Source organism: Gobio gobio (genome assembly GCF_949357685.1).
Source record: "Gobio gobio genome assembly, chromosome: 13".
Lineage (NCBI taxonomy): Eukaryota > Metazoa > Chordata > Actinopteri > Cypriniformes > Gobionidae > Gobio > Gobio gobio.
This window is the reverse complement of record NC_137106.1, coordinates 26,703,821-26,726,647: the sequence shown is the minus strand read 5'-3', so window position 1 is coordinate 26,726,647 and position 22,827 is coordinate 26,703,821. Positions and strand designations below refer to the sequence as shown.

Sequence of the window (22,827 nt, the reverse complement as noted above, 5' to 3'; positions counted from 1 at the left end):
GAGAGCTTTCTATCCACCACCCTTTGCTTCATTAGAACAGCAAAAAAGAAGTTTAATGCGCTGTGCCCGCAAGTTTTACGCATTTCCACAGAAAGAACCAGAGGGTTCAGGGAGAGTGATCAGCTGTTTGTGTCTTGGGCATAACCACGTATGGTGAAGCCAATTACTTAGTGGAGGTGGTTTTGTTGGCATATTCCAGTATGGGCCTTGTGCCCCCCATCTGGTTTACGTGCACACTCAACAAGGGGAATGTCAACTTTATGGGCTCTCTTTGAAGGAGTCACATTACAGAATATTTGGGCCTCGCCGCATACATTTGCAAGGTTTTATAAACTGGATGTTACAACTCAAACTTTAGCACATGCAGTATTGAGCATAGGAATGTGAGTCATGACTCAGGACTTGTTCAGTCCCTGGATGCAGTAATTGTGGTTGGCTGGAGATTTCGAGGCAGGCTATCTGGCAATACGGGAGTTACGTTATCCCATAGTGAGACACAGAAATGTATGCTTAAAAGAGAACAATAGGTTACTTTCGTAAAACACCTGTTCTCGGATAGCATTAGTTGAGTTCTCTCACCAGATCACCCTCCTTGCTGTGCGAAGCGAGGAAGAGGTGTGCTTTTTGAATGTCGTAGTGATGTTGAGTCGCTCCTTTTATACTGAGGGGTGTGGCAGCCACTCCCAGACACATCGCGTCTGCCAGCCAATTAGGGCTGGTGTAATGTAATAGGGCTTCTGAGGAATACGAGGAAGGTAGTGAGACACTTCACTCAACTCTATCACATCTCAAATGCATTAAACAGCGCAAGTATCTGTCAAAGCATCTGATGGGGCAATTCATTATATTAATTGGGGTTAATGTGGTTATGGGGTTAATTATATCTTACCAGTTATTTTGACACCCTTGATATAAAGCATGGCTCATGTTTAGGACAAAGTAGATTATGCACTTTCCCTGAAGCAGCTCACTCTGCATCCTATTTTTCAGATGCGCTCGTATCAAAATACTGTATATCTGGTAACACTTTAGTATGGAGAACACATATTCACTATTAACTACGACTTTTGCCGCAATAAACTCCTGATTGCTGCCTATTAATAGTTGGTAGGGTAGTTGTTAGGTTTAGGTATTGGGGGGGGATGTAGAATAAGGTCATGCAGAATAAGGCATTAATATGTGCTTTATAAGTACTAATAAACAACCAATATCCTAGTAATATGCATGCTAATAAGCAACTAGTTAATAGTGAGAATTGGATATCAATATAAAGGGTATTGCCTCATTCCATATTGTTTCTAAAAACCATATTGTAGAAACTTGATACATCACCCTACTTTTTCTACTGTCTGCCACTGTATTTATTAATCAGTAGTTCTTATTAAGAAAAGCATTGCTATTCAACATACTTACAGTTAGCAATTTGTACAAGTCCCTAACACTAAGTAAGAACTGCATACAATTTGTGCTCTGCATATGAATGATCAAATTGTGTGGTTTGTTGAAGAGGTGTGGCTGCACTTTTTGAAGGTATCTGACTTTTCAGTGTTCACCTAATGGGCGATAAAACATGACAAGAAATCTCAAACTCACATTGTTAGGATGGAACAAAGTCATATCCAGAATATCATATAAACTCTTCTAAGTGACCAGAACATCCTCGCATTGTCATGGAAACCACCACTTGCTCCAGAAAACATACAAATCTTGTTTTTCTAGTTCAGAGGGATATTTTCCCTTGCAGTATACATGCTACATGTTTAGTAAATGTAAAATCTAAACTTGTTCGCACAATTCGTTTTTATTTTCCTTTCTGAAGGTGGAGAGCTTCATTTCCTTCAAATTGGAGGTGTGTGTGATGATATCGATGATGCCGACATTTTTGTCGACGGCCCCCTGTCTAATAGGGCGGAGCAACTACTGGACGGAGCAAAACCTACATCGAATCCTTCAAGCCCAGGTATCACAGGTGAGCGACACTAAGGGCATTGAACTTAAGAGTGTTTTTGTGGGGATCAAACCAATGGTCCACTTAATTTAGCTTCCTCACATCAAAGCCTTGAAAAATCAATTGGTCCTGCTTAATTAAATGTTGTCTATTTAAAGCAGATGATAAAGTGTGCTTTCTGGGAATTTTTTTCACAGTTTTTTGTTCATTTTGTCATCTGATGTAGTTTCTCTTTTTGTGTAAATCATACAAGCAGTAAAATGTTGGTTTGCCTTATACCCATGTAAATGTACAGTACAGTAATCCATGTGTCTGTTGGCAGGAGTTGATCTCTTGGTGGACCAGCCATTGACTGCAGAGACACTTTCTTCTCTGGTGGAACTAACACGTTTTGAAACGCTGACGCCACGCTTCTCAGCAACAGTGCCCCCTTGCTGGGTGGAGGTGCAGCAGGAACAGCAGCAAAGGCGGCATCCGCAACACCTTCACCAGCAGCACCACGGCGACGCAGCGCAACACACACGCACCTGGAAACTACAGAGCGACAGGTATACTTTCACATACAACACTCACACCTCTCCCCAACAAAAGAACTTTAACACACATTATCATGTATGTATGAAAACATTTGTAATTAAAATAACGCTATATATTTTAAAATGTATTTAGGAACCATAATATCAGATTGATAAATATTTGATGTAAAAATAGCTTAATATTTTCTCCACAGTAATGCTTCCATAGTCTTTTCCCCCTTTTGTGGGGGATGTGTAATATCTCTCACTCTCTCTCTCTCTCTCAGCTCCAGCTGGGATGAGCATGTGTTTGAGCTAGTCCTGCCCAAAGCCTGCATGGTGGGACATGTGGACTTCAAGTTTGTGCTAAACAGCAGTATTACTAACATCCCACAAATCCAGGTCACACTGCTGAAGAACAAAGCACCAGGCCTCTGCAAAGTTAACGGTGAGTCCCGGAACACAAACTCACTCTGAAAATGAAAGTGAGAATGTTTACCGTAGACTAGTTTGATTTGATTTTATTCCCCAAGTGAATCTTTTGTTATGTAAAACTTTGTACTGCAGAGACAGCAGTGGACAGGCAGATTGTTTTCCCCTTGTCTCATGTCCTGCATTCAAATGGAGAGAAGAATGGACAGCCACACCTGCACGACTTCTCAGATGACATCCAGTTCATGGACATCGAGGAGTCACCAGGTAAGAGTGCTGAGGAAAAAGCCATCTTGACCACCTGAAAGTGTTGTGTTAATGTATGTCAGCGTTCCTTAAGAAATACATCTCTGTCTCAGGCTCCAGGCTGTGTCCGTTCCTGCAGGAACACAAAGATGATATCTTGTGTGGGCCGGTCTGGCTGTCCAGCGGACTGGATCTGTCTGGACACGCAGGGATGCTAAGCCTTACAAGTCCCAAACTCCTCAAAGGTTTGCCTGAGCATCACAAGCCATTTATAGCAACCACTCCCACCCATCCAGCTGTGTGCCAGTAGACTTACAGTAAAACAACACCGCTATGAACCATACCGCATGCAGTATGTAGTGTGAATATGCAACATTAAACACTGAGTGTACCTTTTAACCTTTTAAGCCCTGAAGGCATTTTTAGAGTTGTTTTGTCTGAGTGACATACCAGGGTTTTTCCTGGGTCAAAAATGGTCTTTGGTGGTGGTTGACACACACACACACACACACACACACACACACACCCTACCCACGTGATCTGCGAGCGCAATACTGACAATACATTTAAAAAATGCTAGTAATTTTGATCAACTTATTTTGATATCTCATATTATGTATGATCTCTTACATCGATGTTTGTTTGTTTCTTTTGTTTCTCATTTTTTACACTATTTGCAGATAATTATTTGGGTATATAATCATATCAATATTAAAAAGTAGCATTACAAATGTTCTGCCATATGCAATTTAATAAAAATGATCAGCTAGCTAATAAGAACTTTGTTCTGGTTTCACCTCACTCCAGTCTAAATGATTGTAGGCTATTTATTTTACTACACATTGTCAACAGAAATAAGCTGAAATACTGTTGATAATTAAAAATAATTCTTACTAATCCACTCTTGCTAAATTGGGTAAGCATACTTGTGTTCTCATTTCAGATGCGTTCTGAGTATTAACAAATTGATTTGTTAGTTCAATGTTGGACAGTTCAGTTGTTCTAACCAGTCGTTAAAATGATTTGGTTCAAATGAGTCATTAGGTCACGAATCGGACATTAGCAGACGCGTTGTGTGCGAATCCCGTCTGTTAGAACATTGTGAAAGATCTCAACACACAGAAAACACTTCATAACTGAATATAATTTGCAGAGGTGGGTAGTAACGAATTACATTTACTTCGTTACATTTACTTGATTCATTTTTGGGGGTAACTTGTACTTTTAGAGTATATTTAATGATGGGTACTTTTACTCTTACTCAAGTACATTTCTTGTACTTTTTACTTTTACTTCGTTACATTTGCTGGCGTTCCTCCGCTACAGTCAAATGATACTAATTATTAAAAAAAAAACGTAATAAGTTAATGTGACTTGTTCACAAGTCTCGTGAAACGTTGGATAGGCTGCTTCGCGAGAGGTGGCTACGCATCACCCGCTTATAAATAGCGCGCGTTTAGTCGGATGATGATGATGGCCGAGGGATAGGAAGATGTATGTGAGCTATGGGAGGCAGATCACCCGTGGCCTCAAATTCAGTCTATATTTTAACTCCAAGATGTCAAAAAGGATAGTTTCATAATGCGATGCATGCTGTGTGCACCAAAACGAACTGACATCTCAGCATACAAGAATTCCAGCTCCAACCTGAAAAAAACATGTAGCGGTAAGTGTCACAATGATGCCTATATATTTGAACACTATTAATGGTAATTTGGTAACTATGGGCACTTTTCCCTTATTGTTATACTATTTCACACACTGTCCGAGTGTTTTCCTCATATGCGCTCTTGTGCAAGCAATGACAAATCGTTTGAATCCTCCAAACAACAACCGTCCACGAACAAATGTTCACATCGGCACATTTACATAACCTTTTTTTCACAAAACAAAACAAATTGAATAGCCTAATGTGACGTCTTGCATTTGTACACAAATCCAGACAGACACCTGTCTGAAGTGTAGAAAATACATACAAATAAAAACGGGATTGTATTTTATTCCTACCTAAATAATCCATATAGGCTACTTATAAAATATAAGAACAAAGTATGTTTTAAAAAGAGCTCTGGTTAGACAGCACTAATTTACACTGTTTAACCATTAAACACACGCACACACAAACACATATATATTTGGAGAGGTCAACCTTTCAAGGAGAGGTGTGTGAAAGCTCTCCAAGTAGTCTGAAATTCAGGGTTTTCGCTTCTTATCAATCAGATCGAAAGTAACTAGTAACTAACTACTTGAGTAGTTTTTTCATCAAATACTTTTTTACTCTTACTAAAGTAACTATTACGATTGTTACTTTTACTTGAGTAAATATTTCCGTAAGTACTTGGACTTTTACTTGAGTACAGATTTTGGTTACTCTACCCACCTCTGATAATTTGTTTCCCGTTTATTGAAAGTATGCTTTATGTCAGCTGGTCAGAGAAGAGTCAACGTTTTTTGAGCGCAATTCACACCCAGCGGTTATTCTAGGAAAAAATTGTCCGAATGTGCCACGTGGCGTGGTTTCGGTCTTCCGACCTGTTGATTTAGATTATGTGAAATATGAGAAAGAGCTAACACAGTGATTATTTTGAAGACCCAGAGGGTGTGCGCGGGGGAGGACCTCTCTGATCGTTCTCTCTGTCACTCAGTCTCAAGCGCAGCATGTATTCTACATCATTCATAAATCACAATAACTCATCAACTTAGGCTTTGGCCTGACAAAAAATGTTTTGGGCGGCCGACAAAAAATTTTCAATGCAGGAAAAACCCTGCGTACACAAACTTCAATTCTATGGCCTGCAATGTATCAAAAACATCATGCAGCTCAGATAGTCATGTGTCATACGTCATTTGAAAGGTCTCACAGAGTAGAACACAGAGTTTTGGGCTTCGACTAAACTTGAGCGAGTTTTTGTAAGTCAAGTCCTGCAAGACCCATATGTAAATAATTGTGTTGGTGTTGGTCGCCATTGTAAATATCTCTTGTTGTACTTCAAACAAATAAAATCTTCCTTTTTCATTCCACTTTCTAGGCATGGCAGGGGGAAAATATCGTTCATTCCTGGTGCACATTAAGGCAGTGAGTGATAAGGGTCTGGATGAGAGTTTGCGGCCTGTGGTGCGGATGCCCTCAGCCAAACCTCAAAGTAGTAAAGCTCACTCACTTTCGTCCCTGCTGCAGAGGGCTCAGGCCACCAAGGTACAGCAGAAATACACTTGAACTGTAATTGACTTTTGCGACAATTGACCATCTTAAGCTGAAGGGTGTAAGCCTTTGTTCATTCTGTTTCAAAACACTATTTCCTGCAAACACTGACGTCATTGATTTCTGTGCTGTCTAACTGCTATATAGACCTCTAGTGGCTGTGTACCTACATTACTTCATAAAAAAAAGGCAATTCACTTGATCTGTTTTTTTGCACTAGAATAAGAGTTAAAAGCCATATGATGACCACCATTACAGTTCTAATTTTCATAAAATCTCTCTCCTTTTCAGGAAAAGGCCTCCACGTCCAAAGCAGATCCTCAGTCTGCCCCTAAAAAGCCTGATAACTTGCGTGGCTGTGACTTACTCCAGGAAGTGTCTGTCACAATCAGGAGATTTAAGAAAACGTCTGTACCCAAAGAACGGTAAGTGATACTGTACAAGTGCAAAAGTTTGGTACATTTTTTCATGCTTTTTGGAAAGAAACCTTTTATGCTGCATTTATTTGATCAAACTTCAGTAAAAACAGTCATGTTGTGAAATATGATTACAATTTAAAATAAAACGATTGTTTTTTTATTTGAATATATTATAAAATGTAGTTTATTCCTGTGTTGCAAAGCTGATTTTTCAGAAGCAATTAATAAAGTCTTCAGTGTCACATGATCCTAATATGCTGATTTGGAGCTTAAGAAACATTTCTTCTTATCAATGTTGAAAACAGCTGTTCTGCTTAATATCTCATATAGATATTTTTTTCAGGATTCTTTGATGAATAGAAAGTTCAAAAGAACAGCATTTATCTTTATAAATGTAAAATACAGCAGCAGTCTAACTGTGCTATCTGTGTCTGCTTATATTTCCTAGAGTGCAACGCTGTGCAATGCTTCAGTTTCCCGAGCTCCATGAAAAGCTGCTAAGAGGTTTGTGTAAGCATGGAGAAGACGGTCAGAACTCAGAACACTGTCAGAGTCTCATCTTGGACATCCTCTGCTGGCTGGCTGGGGTCTACTCCAACGGACCCTGCAGGTGAGACATCACCGTGAGCCTGTGTATTTTAGTATTTCTGTTTCATCTTGTGTTTTCAATGAGTTGTATTATTGTCCTTTAGTTTGAGAGAGGGAAAAGAGGGACTTCTGACCAAAACCAGGAGACGGCTGACAGACATCATCAGGACGTGCTTCTTTGAGGCTGGCCGCAGTATAGCTCATAAATGCTCTCGCTTTCTTGCACTTTGTATTAGGTAAATTTGCTCTCTATATTTTTCTGATCTTCAGTCTATATAGTCTTGTTGCAGAACTAATGATCTAGACTCTCCAATATACGTTTGCAGATACAATGATCTGATTTTCATTGATTGACAATGATTATGTTCATTTAAACTTAATGGATGAGTATCTGTGATGTTTCAGTACTGGTAAAGGAGACCCTGGTCAGCAGAGTTTTGGCCAGGCTCTGTTTAAAGCTCTTCTGGATAATATGCCTTATCTGCCTGCTGCTGCCACAGGAGGTAATATTTTAAAAGTAGTACCTTATAATATCTGTGTAGTGATAAGATCTTTTTGTTCTAGAAAATTGAAACGTTAATTTATTTGTCTGGACTACTGTTAAAAAAATTTGGGGTCAGTTACATTTCCTATGCTTATCATTTTTGAAAAAAAAACTATATATATATATATATACACCTACCCTGCCTTTAATATTTTTGTGGAAACCTGGACACCTTTTTTTTTTTTTTTCAGTACTGTTTGATGAATGGAAAGTTATATTATAAGGACGCTTATATTCCTGTCTGCCTTTGTCTCTTAGGATCTGTCTTCTGGTACTTTGTCCTGTTAAATTATGTCAAAGATGAGGACCTGGCCGGCTGCAGTACTGCTTGCGCCTCTCTGCTCACTGCTGTCTCTCGGCAGCTGCAGGACCGCTTGACTCCACTTGAGGCGTTGTTGCAGACCAGGTCAGCTGATCTGCTGCATTCTGAACCATTCACAAACTGACTTTTGTTTCATGGACTTGAACAAAAAAGCTTTTTTATGAGCATGTAGAATTGATCGTTTTAAGGAAATATATATATATATATATATATCTCTTTTTTCAGATATGGTCTATACGGCTCTCCATTTGACCCAGTACTGTTTGACCTGGAGGTGAGCGGGTCTTCTTGTAAGAATGCCTTCAGCAGCAGCATCGGGGTCCAGTCGGACGAGATCGATCTATCCGATATTCTCTCAGGTGTGGCAATGCATTCTTCCCCTTGACACACTTGCATTCATCAATGAATATCAAAACAGAAAAGACAAACATTTCACTTTTTTGTTTTCTTCTATAATGTCAGGTAATGGGAAGGTAAACAGCAGTGGGGTGGCAGAGGGCAGTTTCACTGCTCTGACCGGCCTGCTGGAGGTCGAACCCCTGCACTTTACTTGCGTCTCCACCAGTGATGGCACCAGGGTGGAGAGGGATGATGCAAGTATGTTCACCGGTACATATCCCACTTTCCTCTTCCTTTCTATCACATCTTGTTTCTTTTGCAACCAACCGTGTCATCGTGGACCTCATCTTTAAGGTGCGGTCACAGCTGAAATTTTGCTGGCAAAAAAGGTCCGTTTTCAATAGTTTAGCATGAAGCACAGCTCACGCAGTTGTCACTTTTAGGCCTAGCAAGAAACTCAGTGAATTTGCATAACCAACTTGAACCCGTTGCGAAATCTGTTTCCCTATACATTCTTTTATAGTGAGCACCTTTGGTGTGACACCCACTGTGACAGGGCTGTCTTCTGGGAGTGTTGGCGAGGCGTCCACGGCCCTGAGCTCAGCTGCACAGGTGGCCCTGCAGTCACTGTCTCATGCCATGGTGTCTGCCGAACAGCAGCTTCAGGTTCTTCAGGAGAAGCAGCAACAGCTTCTAAAACTCCAGCAGCAGGTCATATATACGGAGACTCTATTCATTCATTTCAATCTTGATGTATTGATTGATTCAGTTCTTTATGACTTTATGTAATTGGTTATGTTATGGAACAGAAGGCCAAGCTGGAGGCCAAACTTCACCAGACCACCTCAGCAGCAGCCACTGCAGCATCAGGCGTTGTCAACTCAGTGCCATCCAACCCGTCCTCCGCCCCAGGCTTCTTCATCCACCCTTCTGACGTCATCCCACCCACCCCTAAAACCACCCCACTATTCATGACACCACCTCTCACCCCACCGAATGAGGCAGTGTCTGCGGCCATTAGCGTGGAACTGGCTCAACTCTTCCCAGGATCCGTCATTGATCCTCCACCTGTTAACCTTTCAGCACAGAATAAAAACGCACAGAAAGCCAAACCAGTGAGTCCTGAAAAACCCCTCCTCATACTGTTTAAATGTTATTATTAGGGATGCACCGAATCCACTGGTTAAGATTCAGCCGAATCCAAAACCGAATACCGAATCCTACTCCCATCCTCAGTCCATTATCACAGTAAACACATTAATGAAGTAAACAACGTCCACAGCAGTGTAGGGATGCTATTGACCGTTTAACCGTTTACTGAAAGTAAGAACTTTGACCGATTAATATCAGTTAAACGGTTTAAATGTTTTTAACGCTTTGTTTTTTGATGCATGGTTAAAAAAAATATGTTGTAGCGTTATTTGTTCACTCACGGAGCGCGTCGACATGTGCAACCACAAACCAGATATATCTCACAAAATGAAGCAATGGAAAAGCTTACTGTGTGGGACCATTTCGACAGAAAAATACAGCGGTAGTACAAGCTCCTGACTGGTGGAAAGCAAATGAACGGCGCGCCGCTCTAGCGAGGCGTTATCTCTGTATTCCCGGGGCATCAGTGCCATCTGAAGCCTTAGTTAAGGCTTTTCGTAGTGTGGTTTTGGTCAAGTTTACTAAAGTAAACATTGTCGTGTATGTTCTTCTCGCCGCTGTTTCCTGATGGTTTATAGAAAAATTACCCCGAGTCGTCCTCTGTCGTTTCAAAGAACAGCACAACAGAGAGCGCAGGGGGCGCGCTGTCATTGGAGGCTCACACTGCGGAGACAGAAGAATTGAGAGGTTGTTTTCTGCCGCGGGTTTAACTGTCAACAGGCTGCGCTCCAGACTAACCCACATCACTTATACATGTTACTTAAAAAACAAACGAACAAAAAAAAAAACATACAAGGTGTGGATTGAGGTAGGCTAGGCCTTCTATTTTTATTTGACCAAAAAAAAAAGATTCCGGTTCTTCAAAGCTTAAAACGGATTCAGTGTAGTTTCGTTTTGTCATCTTAATTTGGTAATTATTTAAGTGAAAAATATTTAGTGTAGGCCTATTTATTTGATTCGTTTTATTCATATTTTATCTGATCTATATGCGGCTGTTTGCACGGTAAAATAAAATACATTTTGGTTGCTGTCGGTAGATTCCTTCATGCACAACTCGTATTCTCCCGGATGTTTCATACGCAAATGTTTTAACAGCGGCTGTTGTTTAGGGTCCTTGTCATCACGAGACAAATCGGCATTGCAAATTGAACATGTAGCTCGACTTGAATCGCGTTCTTTTGACTTAAAGTAGCTACTGTCACGTTTTCTGTTCATGAGTTCCATTTACACTTTCAACGGCGGCGTCATTACGTCCGACCAGCATAGTGCAAACATAGGGTTCTGTTCGGTGGAAAAAAATTCTGAGGTTCGGCAGAAACCGAACCCCGTCAAAAAGCCCAATATTCGGCCGAACCCGAATCCTGGATTCGGTGCATCCCTAGTTATTATTCAGCAATGTCCGATTCTCCTTCATCAATAGAATTTACACCAAAAATTTATTTTGTGGCAAATTTGTACACAATAGCAGAGGCTAGTGGGTAATGTAATGTAAATTATCCATGTGCTTTTTTTCTTTTTCTTTTAGGGGCCATGTGTTTGTTAACTTTAATGTCTGTAGTTGAATATGTGGAATGTGTTCAGCTAATGTATATGTGTGTGTTCTCATTGCAGAACCCCATAGGAAGTGGCCTGGCATTGGCAATCTCACAGGCCTCTCACTTTCTACAGCCTCCACCACACCAGTCCATAATTATTGAGCGAATGCATTCAGGTACTTCGGATCAGTCTTAAAATTATTAAATTATATTTTAAAAAAGTAGCTTAATTAAAATGCTAAAAACACAACAACAACAAAAAATACACTGACATCATACCCCCCCCCCCACTAATATGTAATGTCATGTGGTCTTTTGATCTTTGAAGTAAAGAATGTCCCTTCTCTGTAGGTGCAAGGCGGTTTGTAACTCTAGATTTTGGCCGGCCAGTGTTGCTGACGGATGCGCTGATCCCCACATGCGCTGACTTGGCCTCTCTTTCCATCGATATTTGGACTCTTGGGGAGGAGGTGGATGGGAGGCGACTCGTGGTCGCCACAGATATCAGCACACACTCTCTGATTCTACATGACTTGTTGCCCCCTCCCGTCTGCAGATTCATGAAGGTTTGTACTTGTTTATCATAACCAAATGTGTACATGTCAAATAGCAGTTTGCTTTCTATAAGCTTTAGCACAGAGAAAAACATTTTTCATAGCTAAATCACTGATAGTCACTCTGTGCCCCTCCCCCAGATCACTGTGATTGGTCGATATGGCAGCACTAATGCCCGGGCTAAAATCCCATTGGGTTTCTATTATGGACACACCTACATCCTTCCATGGGAAAGTGAACTTAAGCTGATGCATGATCCTCTGAGGGGGGAGAGTGAAGCTGCCAGTCAGCCAGATCTGGATCAACATTTGTCAATGATGGTGGCCCTACAGGAAGACATTCAGTGCAGGTTGGTGAGGTTGGCATTGACTGAAGTACACTACCATTCAAAAGTTTGGGCTCAGTAAGAAGTTATGTGTGAAAGAAACAATACTTTTATTCAGCATGGAAGCATTAAATTGATCAAAAGATATTTGTAATGTTACAAAATATTTCTGTTTCAAATAAACAGTTTTCACAAAATACAGTTTTTAATATTGACAATATTTGGAAATGTTTCTGGAGCATGACATTAGCATATTAGAATGGTTTCTAAAGGATCTTGTGACATTGAAGACTAATGATGACGTAGAGTAATGATGCTGAAAATTCAGTTTCACCAACACAGGAATAAATTACTTTTTTATAAATATTTTAGTATCGAAAAAAGTTATTTTAAATTGGAATAATATTTCATAATATTACAATGTTTACTTAGCTTGACAAGCCAGACCCACATCAAGATGTTGGGTCTGGGAACTCACCATTAGCATTGCTCAATCCGAGGGGCGGGATAAGCGGTTGTCTTTCAAATTTAAACATTTTACCAACCCCAAACTTTTAAATGGTAGTGTATTTATAATTACACTTAAGTGCTAATAATTAAAATCTTTTGTCAAATAATTTTGAATGGTAATTTTCAGTTTTAAGGGCCTGGACTTTAGCACAAATGGTATAGGTATATGCTAATATGCTGAATATGCTAATCTATTATGTAGGTATAATCTGGCCTGTCATCGACTTGAGACGCTCCTTCAGAACATCGACCTGCCGCCTCTTAACAGTGCTAATAACGCACAGTACTTCCTGCGCAAGCCCGATAAAGCTGTTGAGGAGGATACCCGTGTTTTCTCCGCCTACCAAGACTGCATTCAGCTCCAGCTCCAGCTCAACCTTGCCCACCATGCTGTCCAGAGGTTGCGTGTGTCTCTGGGAGCCACCCGAAAACACCTACCCGAGAATTACGACCCCAGAGAGTTGGTCCAGAACTCTTCTACCGAGCAGCTCCGAACCATCATCAGATACCTACTGGACACACTGCTCAGCCTGCTGCACTGCTGTAATGGTGAGGGGAGCAGCCTGTTTCAATACCACCTCACGTTTTCAAAATGACATGAAATCTGAATTGACCTTAATTATTTTAGTTCTTCAAATTTAATGTCAAAATTAACATGTTTCCATCTGTCTTGCTCAGGTCACTCTGTGCCCACAGTGTTGCAGAACACATTTCATGCACAGGCATGTGAAGAGCTCTTTAAGCAGCTGTGTATCAGTGGGACTCCTAAGATCCGTCTGCATGCGGGTCTGCTGCTGGTGCAGCTGTGTGGAGGTGAAAGGTGGTGGGGCCAGTTCCTGTCCAATGTCCTGCAGGAGCTTTACAACTCTGAGCAGCTGCTCATCTTCCCTCAGGACAGGTAACACAAAAAACACTCTCTTACAGATGTGGTATAAAGGCCGGGATACACCAAGCCAACAGTTGGCAGTCAGGCAATGTTGTGCCGTTTTTTAAGCGTAGGTCAGCTTAAGGCCCTGATATACTATCGGCAAAGTTCTTTTTCGCTCTTTGTTTAGTTTGAAATACATGACCAGCGATATACTGTTATCGAACATCTGACGCCACCCACACTGCTGAAAGCAACTGTTAAATGAATATGTAAATATGTGCTGCGTGCTTTCCTCTCAATAACAAAATTACAAAAAAATTTTAGAAAATGGCAAGCATTTTCTTAAAGCATAAGAAAAGCATCTGATCATAGCAACGTGCAAATGTTTGTTTGCATGAGCTCTGCAATTCGACACTGTCATGTCACAATTATTTATATAGCACTTTATACAATAGATAGCTTAAAATCAAGCAGCTTTACCGTATTAAACATGAGAACAGTGTCAGTGCCTCTTAATTTTCTACTATAAAGCACTCACAGATGTCTGACCTCTATGGATTGAACAGGAGAAATGAACGGGAAGAGATTTCCTTGTGAAAGAAGGTGGAGTGTCCGCTCACACCTACCTATTACATAATCGCCACAGACCAATGGTAGTACAAAGGTGACCACTTTTAGTTTTCCGGAAAGTTTGTTTTGGCAAGCTGTTTTGAACTCCCAAAACGAACTTCGCTTCGGCCTGATTTTGTTCGAAATGACGTCACATCAGTTCTTTGATTATGCTTGAAGTATATCAGGGTCTTTAGTTTTTTCTGGTGTATTTCGCACCATTGGCTCTAGTTGGACACCGTCTGGGTTTTTTGTGCCGATTCAGCATGTTAAATCTGTGTCTGGCCGTCAGTAAGAGAGAGGACTGATTGGCTGTTCATCTTCGTGAATGGGTCAGTGCACGAGAATAAAATAGAAAGAGAGCAAAGAAGTCAAAACGGTTCCGACAGCATTAAAATGCACACATATTTTCATAATTACATGAGCCGACTGGAATGAAGAAAGCGATCGTCCAAAATGGTAAGCTAAGCAAGCGCTGCTTTGTTTAAGATTTTTATATATGCAGTCCTAGTTATGGTTTCCATTTTTGAATGAGACTATTGATACCTGCTGATATAGACAGATATTTACTTACACGCAGGCACAAAACGCACATGCTAGTTGACACTAGGGGTGGGCATTGGCACTGCCCTCACAATTCGATTCGATTACTATTCACCAGGTAACGATTCGATTCAATTAGATTCTACGATGCATTGCGATGCATTAAATTCTACTGCACACAACAAGGCACATTTTTAATCAGTCATGAGGCAATATAAGCAGTCAGATATTGAACAACAGAGTTTATTGGCTGCTATGTGTGTATTATCACTCTCCTGTATCTTTGACATAAATGTCATTAAATAAAATAAAATATAAGAAAACATAAATTACTGCTTTCAGTGCTTTGAATGAGAAATGTTTCTCTTCTCTCTACTTTAGAACGATCAACATGGTTCGTGAAGTTAGTTGTATTGCCAACGTGCTTGATTTTAGTGTGGCAGGTTTTACACACCGCGTAAGTCTTGTCTAGTTTCCCATCAACTTCGTAGAATCCGAAATGTGCCCAGATGTCCGTTTTCCAAGCTTTGGGTGCGTTTTTAATTACCCATCTATTGCGGTCATCTCCCTCCGCCTCAGCCATCTTGATTGTTGTTGTTATGACCCCGGAAGTAATTGAAACTTCACAACTTTATTGTCCAACTCAAGGCCAGAAAATAAATGGTGACATAATCGATTATGGCACTTTGCCGCATCAATGCTGAATCGTGCATGCCCCGCATTGCGATGCATCGCCGAATCGATTATTGTTGACACCACTTGTTGACACTAGCCTTTAATCCTTTTGGTTTGTTCAAGAGAAGCATTTTGGCTGAGACGCAGCTGACAAAAGGCGACAACACAGTCAGCTTTGATGTCGGCTTGGTGTGTCCCGGGCTTAACATTCTTGCTATCATCAGAACTTGGGCTGGGCGGTATGATCATAAATATAGTAACAACGCTATAAAGTGTTTTATTGTTAGAGATTTCATATATCGTGTATATTGTGATTATGTAAATGTATGCATGTAGCACAGTACTACTTAAAATTATTGACACTTTAGAGTGATAAAGAAACGTGCATGTTTGAGAAATTACAGAGCAGGATGTGCTTGCAGTAAGCCGTTAAAAAAGATAATTGTTCTATTGTTTTTGTTCTATTGTTTGCAGTTTGCTGCTTTGGTCTTTTTTTTAATAATATAACATAAAATATATATAACAATAAAAATAGCTATTTTGTGATATAATATAGTTCAATAAGAATTTGGTCATATCGGCCACCACTTATCCAAACTATTCCTAAAGATACTTGGGCGTCTTGGCCCATCTTTTCATTCCCTCAGGGTATTCATGCTGCTGTCCTGTATTGGCCAAAGATCTTTGAGTAACAGTGGGGTTTTGGAGGGTTTGTTGAACCTTCTGGACACACTGCTATCGCCTCTGCAGCAGACTACTGCAGCACAGCCCCGCAGGACAGAAGGTGCGTGTTTGAGAGTGAGATTTGTATGTAATACATGTCTGTGTGTTTATGGTAATGTTACAGTTTTGTGTGTGTTTGTAGGTGTGTTGGATATCCCAATGGTCAGCTGGGTGGTCATGCTGGTCTCTCGACTGCTCGACTATGTGGCCAGTGTGGAAGATGAAGCCACTGCAGCTAAGAAACCTCTCGGGGGAAAAGACAGGGAAAGATCCTTTACAGGTGAGACTCTTAGGCCTGGACAAGCATAAGAACTGGAAATCCAATGCGTTTTTTGTTAACACTACTGTTCACAAGTTTGGGGTCGGCAAGATGTTTTTGAAGGAAGTGTCAGAAATCAGAATATTTGCATTCAAAATGATTTGGCCAAAACTTAGCACTTAAGTGTAATTAATTGGGGTTGGAATTTTTAAATGTTTTTGAAAAGTCTTTTATGCTTACCAAGCTTCATTTATTACAGTTAAAACCGTAATATTGTGCAATATCATTACAATTTGAAAATTTTAAGGGTGAATTTTCAGCATCATTACTCTTCAGTTTTACATGATCCTTCAGAAATCATTCTAATATGCTGAATTGGTGCTCAAGAAATATTTCTTATTATCAATGTTGAAAACAGTGCTGTTGTTTTTGTTTAATAGAAAGCATTTGGCATGCTGTAGGAAATTATTACATTATAAATGTCTGGTTTCACTTTTGATCAAATCAAGATGTCCTTGCTGGAAGAAAAAAAAGTTAATTTCTTTACAATAAAATGAACGTCTTACTGATCCCAAGCTTTTGAAAAGGTACTGTACGTACTGCATAGAGATGTTTCTTCATTGGCAATGTGTCTTCCTCTTTTTAATATCACCAGGGAACCAGTGGAGTTTCATAAATAACAGTCTGCAGTCTCAGAACCCAAGCAGATCCGCCAAAGGCAGCAACAGCAGTTTAGATCGTCTATATTCACGCAAGATCCGCAAACAGCTAGTTCACCACAAACAGGTACATGTGTCTCGCACAAACTTCCTGTGCCATTATAGAGTACTTCTGTACCATGACATAGCAGATGAATATGAAATCTGCACGTGAAGTCTTTTCCTTTATAAGGTATAGTGAGGATGTTAATCAATTCTCCTTTCATTGCAGCAGTTGAATTTATTGAAAGCCAAACAGAAAGCTTTAGTGGAGCAAATCGAGAAAGAGAAAATTCAGAGCAACAAAGGCTCCTCCTACAAGCTGCTGGTGGAACAGGCCAAACTCAAACAAGCCACATCCAAGGTGAGAATCCAACTAATTTTGTCAAATGTCTCTTAGGGGTGGTCATTGGACAACATTAGGGGTAGCAGTGAAAATTGTAAAGTGAACTCTGTGGTTCTGTTTCTTTGGCAGCACTTTAAAGATCTGATCCGTTTGAGGCGGACAGCTGAATGGCCACGCTCTACCTTGGACTCAGAGGCGTCAGTGGCAAAAGAGACCCCTGAGGTGGAGCTCCTGCCCTTTACATTATCTCACGAGCGCTGCATCTGCGTCGTCCAGAAGCTCGCTCTTTTCCTCCTCTCCATGGACTTTACCTGTCACGCAGACCTGCTCCTGTTTGTCTGCAAGGTGCAACTTTTTTTAATCCTTCCTTTTCTTAATTACGTTCTCTATTGACTAATAGACCTGGGGTTAACTTGGACATGCACAAAATGTATGTTTTGTTTTGTTTGTGTTGTTAAATTTAGATACAGACCTTGAACTTTTCAGTGGTAGTGTTATTTTTTTAATTAAGTCTCTTATGCGTACCAATGCTGTATTTATTTGATGAAAAAAATACAGTAAAAACAGTAATATTGTGAAATATTAATACATTTTAAAATAACTGTTTTCTATTTTAATACATTTTAACATTTAATTTTATTCCTGTGTTGGCAAAGCTTAAAGGGTTAGTTCACCCAAAAATGAAAATTCTGTCATTAATGACTTTCCCTCATGTCGTTCGACACCCGTAAGACCTCCGTTCATCTTCGGAACACAAATGAAGATATTTTAGTTGAAATCCGATGGCTCAGAAAGGCCTCCATTGGCACAATGCACTTTACACTCTCAAGACCCATAAAAGGTACTAAAGACGTTGTTACAAAGTCCATCTCACTACAGTGGTTCTACAATAATGTTATGAAGCGACCAGAATCGTTTTTGTGCGCAAAAAAACCCTAAATGACGGCTTATATAGTGATGACCGATTTCACAAAACTGCATCATGAAGCTTCGAAGCGTTATGAATCAGTGTATTGATTCAGCGGTTTGGATCGCCAAAGTCACGTTATTTCAGCAGTTTGGCGGTTTGACACGCAATCCGAATAATGATTCGACTCGCTGATTCATAACGCTTCGAAGCTTCATGATGCAGTTTTTTGAAATCGGTCGGTCATCACTATATAAGTCGTTATTTAGGTTTTTTTTGCGCACAAAAACTATTCTCGTCGCTTCATAGTTATTCTAGAACCACTGTAGTGAGATGGACTTTGTAACGACTATTGGTTGAGAGTGTAAAGTGCATTGTGCCAGTGGAGGCCTTTCTGAACCATCGGATTTCAACTAAAATATCATCAGTTGTGTTCCGAAGATGAACGGAGGTCTTACGGGTGTCGAATGACATGAGGGTAAGTAAATAATGACAGAATTTACATTTTTGGGTGAACTAACCCTTTAATTTTTAGCTGCCATTACTTTAGTCTTCAGTGTCACATGGTCCTCCAGAAATCATTCTAATATGCTGATTTAGTTAATTATTTTTAGTGTTAAATCATTTGTGATGCTTAATATTTTTGTAGAGACCATGATTTTTTTTTCAGGGTTCTTTGATAAACAGAGTTAAAAAGAACAGCATTCATTTGAATTTGACATGTCCTTGTTGAATAAAATAATTTATTTATTTAAAAATGTATATATCTTCCTGACCCTAAACTTTTGAATGGTAGTGTACATGTTGTAGACCATGCCTATTTTCTAAATCTCATCCACTGCTTAGGTATTGGCCAGAATAGCAAATGCAACACGACCTACAATCCACCTGTGTGAGGTGGTTTCAGAGCATCAGCTGGAGAGGTTACTGTTGTTACTGGTTGGGACGGACTTCAACCGTGGGGACATCTCGTGGGGCGGAGCCTGGGCCCAATACTCCCTCACCTGCATGCTGCAGGACATCCTTGCAGGTTTGTGTTTTAGGCTTAAAGTGACGGTCTCAGTGGCAGAGTTCTAATTGGCCCACGGACATTTTTACATGTTTTATATGTCTCTGTTTTATATTTAGATGTTGTAATTCTTTTTTTTCAGGAGAGCTGTTGTCTCCGGGGTGTGTGGACGGGATGGAGGGGGCGGGGGCTGATGAGGCCGGGGCTGCCGCTTCCTCTGTGGTGGTGGATTCCGATGACTCGCTCCCCCAGCCGACCACCATCCCACTCGTGGAGACCATCGATGAGCCTCTGGGACCAGATATCATCGCAGGTACACCCGGGACATCCTCTGTGTTCCAAAGTGCGTTGGTAACCCCGCTCAAATAGCACGTCACCTCACACGGACCCTCTTTTATTTCTGATGTTTATTCGTTCTTTTTCTTCTCTTGAATGAGCTGCATGTGGTTTTTTGTGTTTGCTTTTGTATATAATATGTAATAGTGGTACAATGCAGTGGACAGGGGGTTGGAACAGTGCAGATGATTGTGACTCTGTCTATAGTCATTAAAATCTACAGTTGTCAGTCATTTTTATCATGTATTATGGGTTGTGTCAATGTCAACATTTATTTAAAATGGGTCATCGATCCACTGTTCGGATGCCCTGTCCGTCTAAGAGGAGTGTGACGGCCTGCCATCCTAAAGCAGGCTGTCTGTGTAGTTGCTTCTCTTGGTACGCTGCTCTTGCAATATTAAACGTCTTTTCGTTGCCCAAAGGTGCTCCTCCACTGTCATCTTTGGAAAAAGATAAAGACATTGACTTTGACTTGCTACAAGACTTGATGGATGTTGATATTGATCCTTTAGATATTGATTTGGAAAAAGATCCACTCGCCGCCAAGGTTTTTAAGGTATGGACCTCATTCTTTTCCTCTTTCTCTTTCTGTTCTTACAGCATTAGGGGTGTAATTTATAACATTTCTCACGGTTCTGTTCTCACCGTTTCAGTTTGGCTCTGCAATTGCTTTGTACATTGCTAGCCCAGTACTCATATTTGTCTGATACCCATTCGATTGCTGATATTTTCCTTTCAGAGTTGCCCTTAATACCAAAACTTCTGTGAAATACAGCACAATGAAAAATTACAGATGTTTACTTTGAATCGCTGTACTTTCAGACTTGGAAAATGACCATAATTCCCACATTTATTCTCATTGTTAGATGGTATAAATGTGCATACTGAACCGTGAGCAGTGAACTGTACGTTTCACCCCTATACTGCATGTATTATGTATTCAGAGATCAGTAGTTAAAGTTTGGTTGTAATATCTAGAGCTGATTTGCACACACTCAATGTATTAACCCCTTTTCCTGTGAAGTATCTTTAATTTTTTTCTCAGAGAAGAGTGTCTGAGATTTTTTGTTGTTGTTGTTTTCTTTTTTTCTTATGTTCTCTCCTGCAGCCGATCAGCAGTACCTGGTACGATTACTGGGGTGCTGACTACGGCTCGTACAGTTATAACCCGTACACGGGGGGTGTGGGCATTCCGGTGTCCAAACCTCCTGTGGCTGCCACGGCAGAGAAGCCTGGATCTCAGAACCTCTCAGTGTCTGTGTCTCAAGGTGAGAGGTGTCAGAAAATACATTAATGACATAAAACGTATAATAAATCTGAGTGCTAAAGTACCTTAATTTTTGTTCCAGCGCTGGATGCTCGACTGGAGGTGGGATTAGAACAGCAGGCAGAACTTATGCTGAAAATGATGGCAACATTGGAGGCAGACGCAATATTGCAGGCGCTAACGTCCACGTCTCCTTCTGGTACACACTGAAAAGCATATTTGTGTATTAAGTCTACAGGGTTCTTACAGTCATGGAAAATCTGTCGATATCATGGAATATTTTTGATTAATTATTTTTTTTAATTTATGTCCAGTACTACATATGTTGTCAATTTATTAAAGGGGTCATAGAATGGTACATGCACTTTTACAAGTTGATTATACGGAAATGTGTGTTGGCAGTGCCTGTACACAACCATCCTATAATGATAAAAATACATCCAGTGTTTTTTTTTAATCTCCTTATATATTTTCCCCTGTCTCAAATCGAGCCGTCTGATCGTGTGACGTTACACGGTGTACGCCCCTCCTAAGATTGATGATTGACAGCAGCGTTTCAACACAGACCCGCCCTGAGCGAGCTGTCATCATAGTCCGCCATTGTTGATACGCTGCAGCAGAATGGCGTCTAAGCGATTGTGGTGTTGTGTTGTTGGGTGTAATAACGAACACAGCAGTCATTTTGATGTTCCTAAATCCGAACCGCTGAAGACCCAGTTGCTGCTGAGTTTTGTTTTAGAAGGGAATATTCTCCCCGATCAACGTCAATGTTTGCGCGAATCATTTCTCAGCAGACTGCTTTATAAACGAGCGTCAGTATAAAGCAGGTTTTGCTAATAAGCTGCTCTTGAAAAAAGGATTGTGTTCCTGCTGCACCTTCAGAAGATGTGAGTGTAACGTTTTATTAACCTTTATATTAATCTTTGCAAATCGCTTGCACGCTTCACGATGAATGAGGCTAAAGTTTACAGGGTAAGTTACATTACGGCATGCTTTCTGTGTATGACGCTCTCAATATAATTCATAATCCCACGTTTATAATGAACAACGGGTTATGGTTGTTATTACAAACTGTGTACTCGGGTGATAAAGTTAACGTGGTAACACTACACTAAGCTTACTTTTGTACATGGTTTATAACGGTGTCTGTTACTGATTAAGAAGTAATGTAAAAAAAAAAATCTTATAACATAACATCAATCTGTCAATGAACTAACACATCAGTAAACACATAGCAACTACACTACTCTGCCAGTACAAAGATAGATCAAAGTGACATGACGTTAACCAACCATTCAGAAACGTCCTGTTCGAACTTCGATGGGTTCGTCATCTGTTCCTGGTCCGACTCCGGTTCAAAATGATAAGGTTGCTCAGATGTGTCCTCAGAGACTCCCGTTGCCATTATTTCTCGAAAATATACCCTCAAATGTTGTCAAGGCAACACTCCACGTGTGTTGTGTCGGGTCGAACCGAACGCCCCACAGAGCAGAGGGGCGGGGTGAGCAAAGCTCATTATCATTTAAAGTCACATACACTGAAATGACTTGCTGAAAACTGAGCTGGTTTTGACCAGGTAAAATTAGTGTTTTCTTACAATACTAATGAGAATTTTTAATTAAAGTATATTACAAACTTTTCATTTAGACACTAAAGAATCATAGTAACTTGTACAAAAATGTCATTCTATGACCCCTTTAAATTAATAAAATCTATAGTGAGTATAATTTTTGTACATTTTCAACTCGGTTCAAAAACATTTCTTCAGGCAGAAATGTATCATTGTAAGCTTTAAATAATGTTTTTCTGTCTTTTTTTCCTTTTTTTTTTTTTTTTTTACATTTTATCATTTTTTCTTTAAATTTTAAAGTACATTCCAAAGGTCCAAAAGTGTGGGACCCTTCTGTTTTTTTCTGATTTCGTCATTTAACTAGTATCGCCCTGTCTCGTCATGT

The 22,827-nt window shown here is 40.2% G+C and overlaps 1 protein-coding gene across 11 annotated transcripts in view; it reads left to right on the top strand.

The window, feature by feature from the left end:
- birc6 (baculoviral IAP repeat containing 6) overlaps nucleotides 1-22,827 on the top strand; it is a 143,420-nt gene that overhangs the window by 40,070 nt on the left and 80,523 nt on the right. For 2 of the 11 annotated variants that reach the window (XM_079833063.1, XM_079833067.1), the window contains exons 11-40: nucleotides 1,820-1,969; nucleotides 2,271-2,496; nucleotides 2,751-2,911; nucleotides 3,031-3,162; nucleotides 3,255-3,386; nucleotides 6,171-6,337; nucleotides 6,635-6,768; nucleotides 7,211-7,372; nucleotides 7,455-7,586; nucleotides 7,756-7,853; nucleotides 8,153-8,300; nucleotides 8,442-8,575; nucleotides 8,679-8,813; nucleotides 9,079-9,266; nucleotides 9,365-9,670; nucleotides 11,319-11,418; nucleotides 11,594-11,808; nucleotides 11,938-12,146; nucleotides 12,835-13,181; nucleotides 13,311-13,530; nucleotides 15,975-16,111; nucleotides 16,193-16,330; nucleotides 16,965-17,095; nucleotides 17,240-17,371; nucleotides 17,483-17,698; nucleotides 19,107-19,290; nucleotides 19,412-19,612; nucleotides 20,028-20,161; nucleotides 20,714-20,873; nucleotides 20,955-21,071. In XM_079833063.1, coding sequence (XP_079689189.1) covers nucleotides 1,820-1,969; nucleotides 2,271-2,496; nucleotides 2,751-2,911; nucleotides 3,031-3,162; nucleotides 3,255-3,386; nucleotides 6,171-6,337; nucleotides 6,635-6,768; nucleotides 7,211-7,372; nucleotides 7,455-7,586; nucleotides 7,756-7,853; nucleotides 8,153-8,300; nucleotides 8,442-8,575; nucleotides 8,679-8,813; nucleotides 9,079-9,266; nucleotides 9,365-9,670; nucleotides 11,319-11,418; nucleotides 11,594-11,808; nucleotides 11,938-12,146; nucleotides 12,835-13,181; nucleotides 13,311-13,530; nucleotides 15,975-16,111; nucleotides 16,193-16,330; nucleotides 16,965-17,095; nucleotides 17,240-17,371; nucleotides 17,483-17,698; nucleotides 19,107-19,290; nucleotides 19,412-19,612; nucleotides 20,028-20,161; nucleotides 20,714-20,873; nucleotides 20,955-21,071 — 5,046 coding nt within the window. Of the gene's footprint in view, nucleotides 1-1,819; nucleotides 1,970-2,270; nucleotides 2,497-2,750; nucleotides 2,912-3,030; nucleotides 3,163-3,254; nucleotides 3,387-6,170; nucleotides 6,338-6,634; nucleotides 6,769-7,210; nucleotides 7,373-7,454; nucleotides 7,587-7,755; nucleotides 7,854-8,152; nucleotides 8,301-8,441; nucleotides 8,576-8,678; nucleotides 8,826-9,078; nucleotides 9,267-9,364; nucleotides 9,671-11,318; nucleotides 11,419-11,593; nucleotides 11,809-11,937; nucleotides 12,147-12,834; nucleotides 13,182-13,310; nucleotides 13,531-15,974; nucleotides 16,331-16,964; nucleotides 17,096-17,239; nucleotides 17,372-17,482; nucleotides 17,699-19,106; nucleotides 19,291-19,411; nucleotides 19,613-20,027; nucleotides 20,162-20,713; nucleotides 20,874-20,954; nucleotides 21,072-22,827 lie in introns of all 11 variants that reach the window. The other 9 variants (XM_079833069.1, XM_079833065.1, XM_079833071.1 and 6 more) reach the window with 5 other exon arrangements.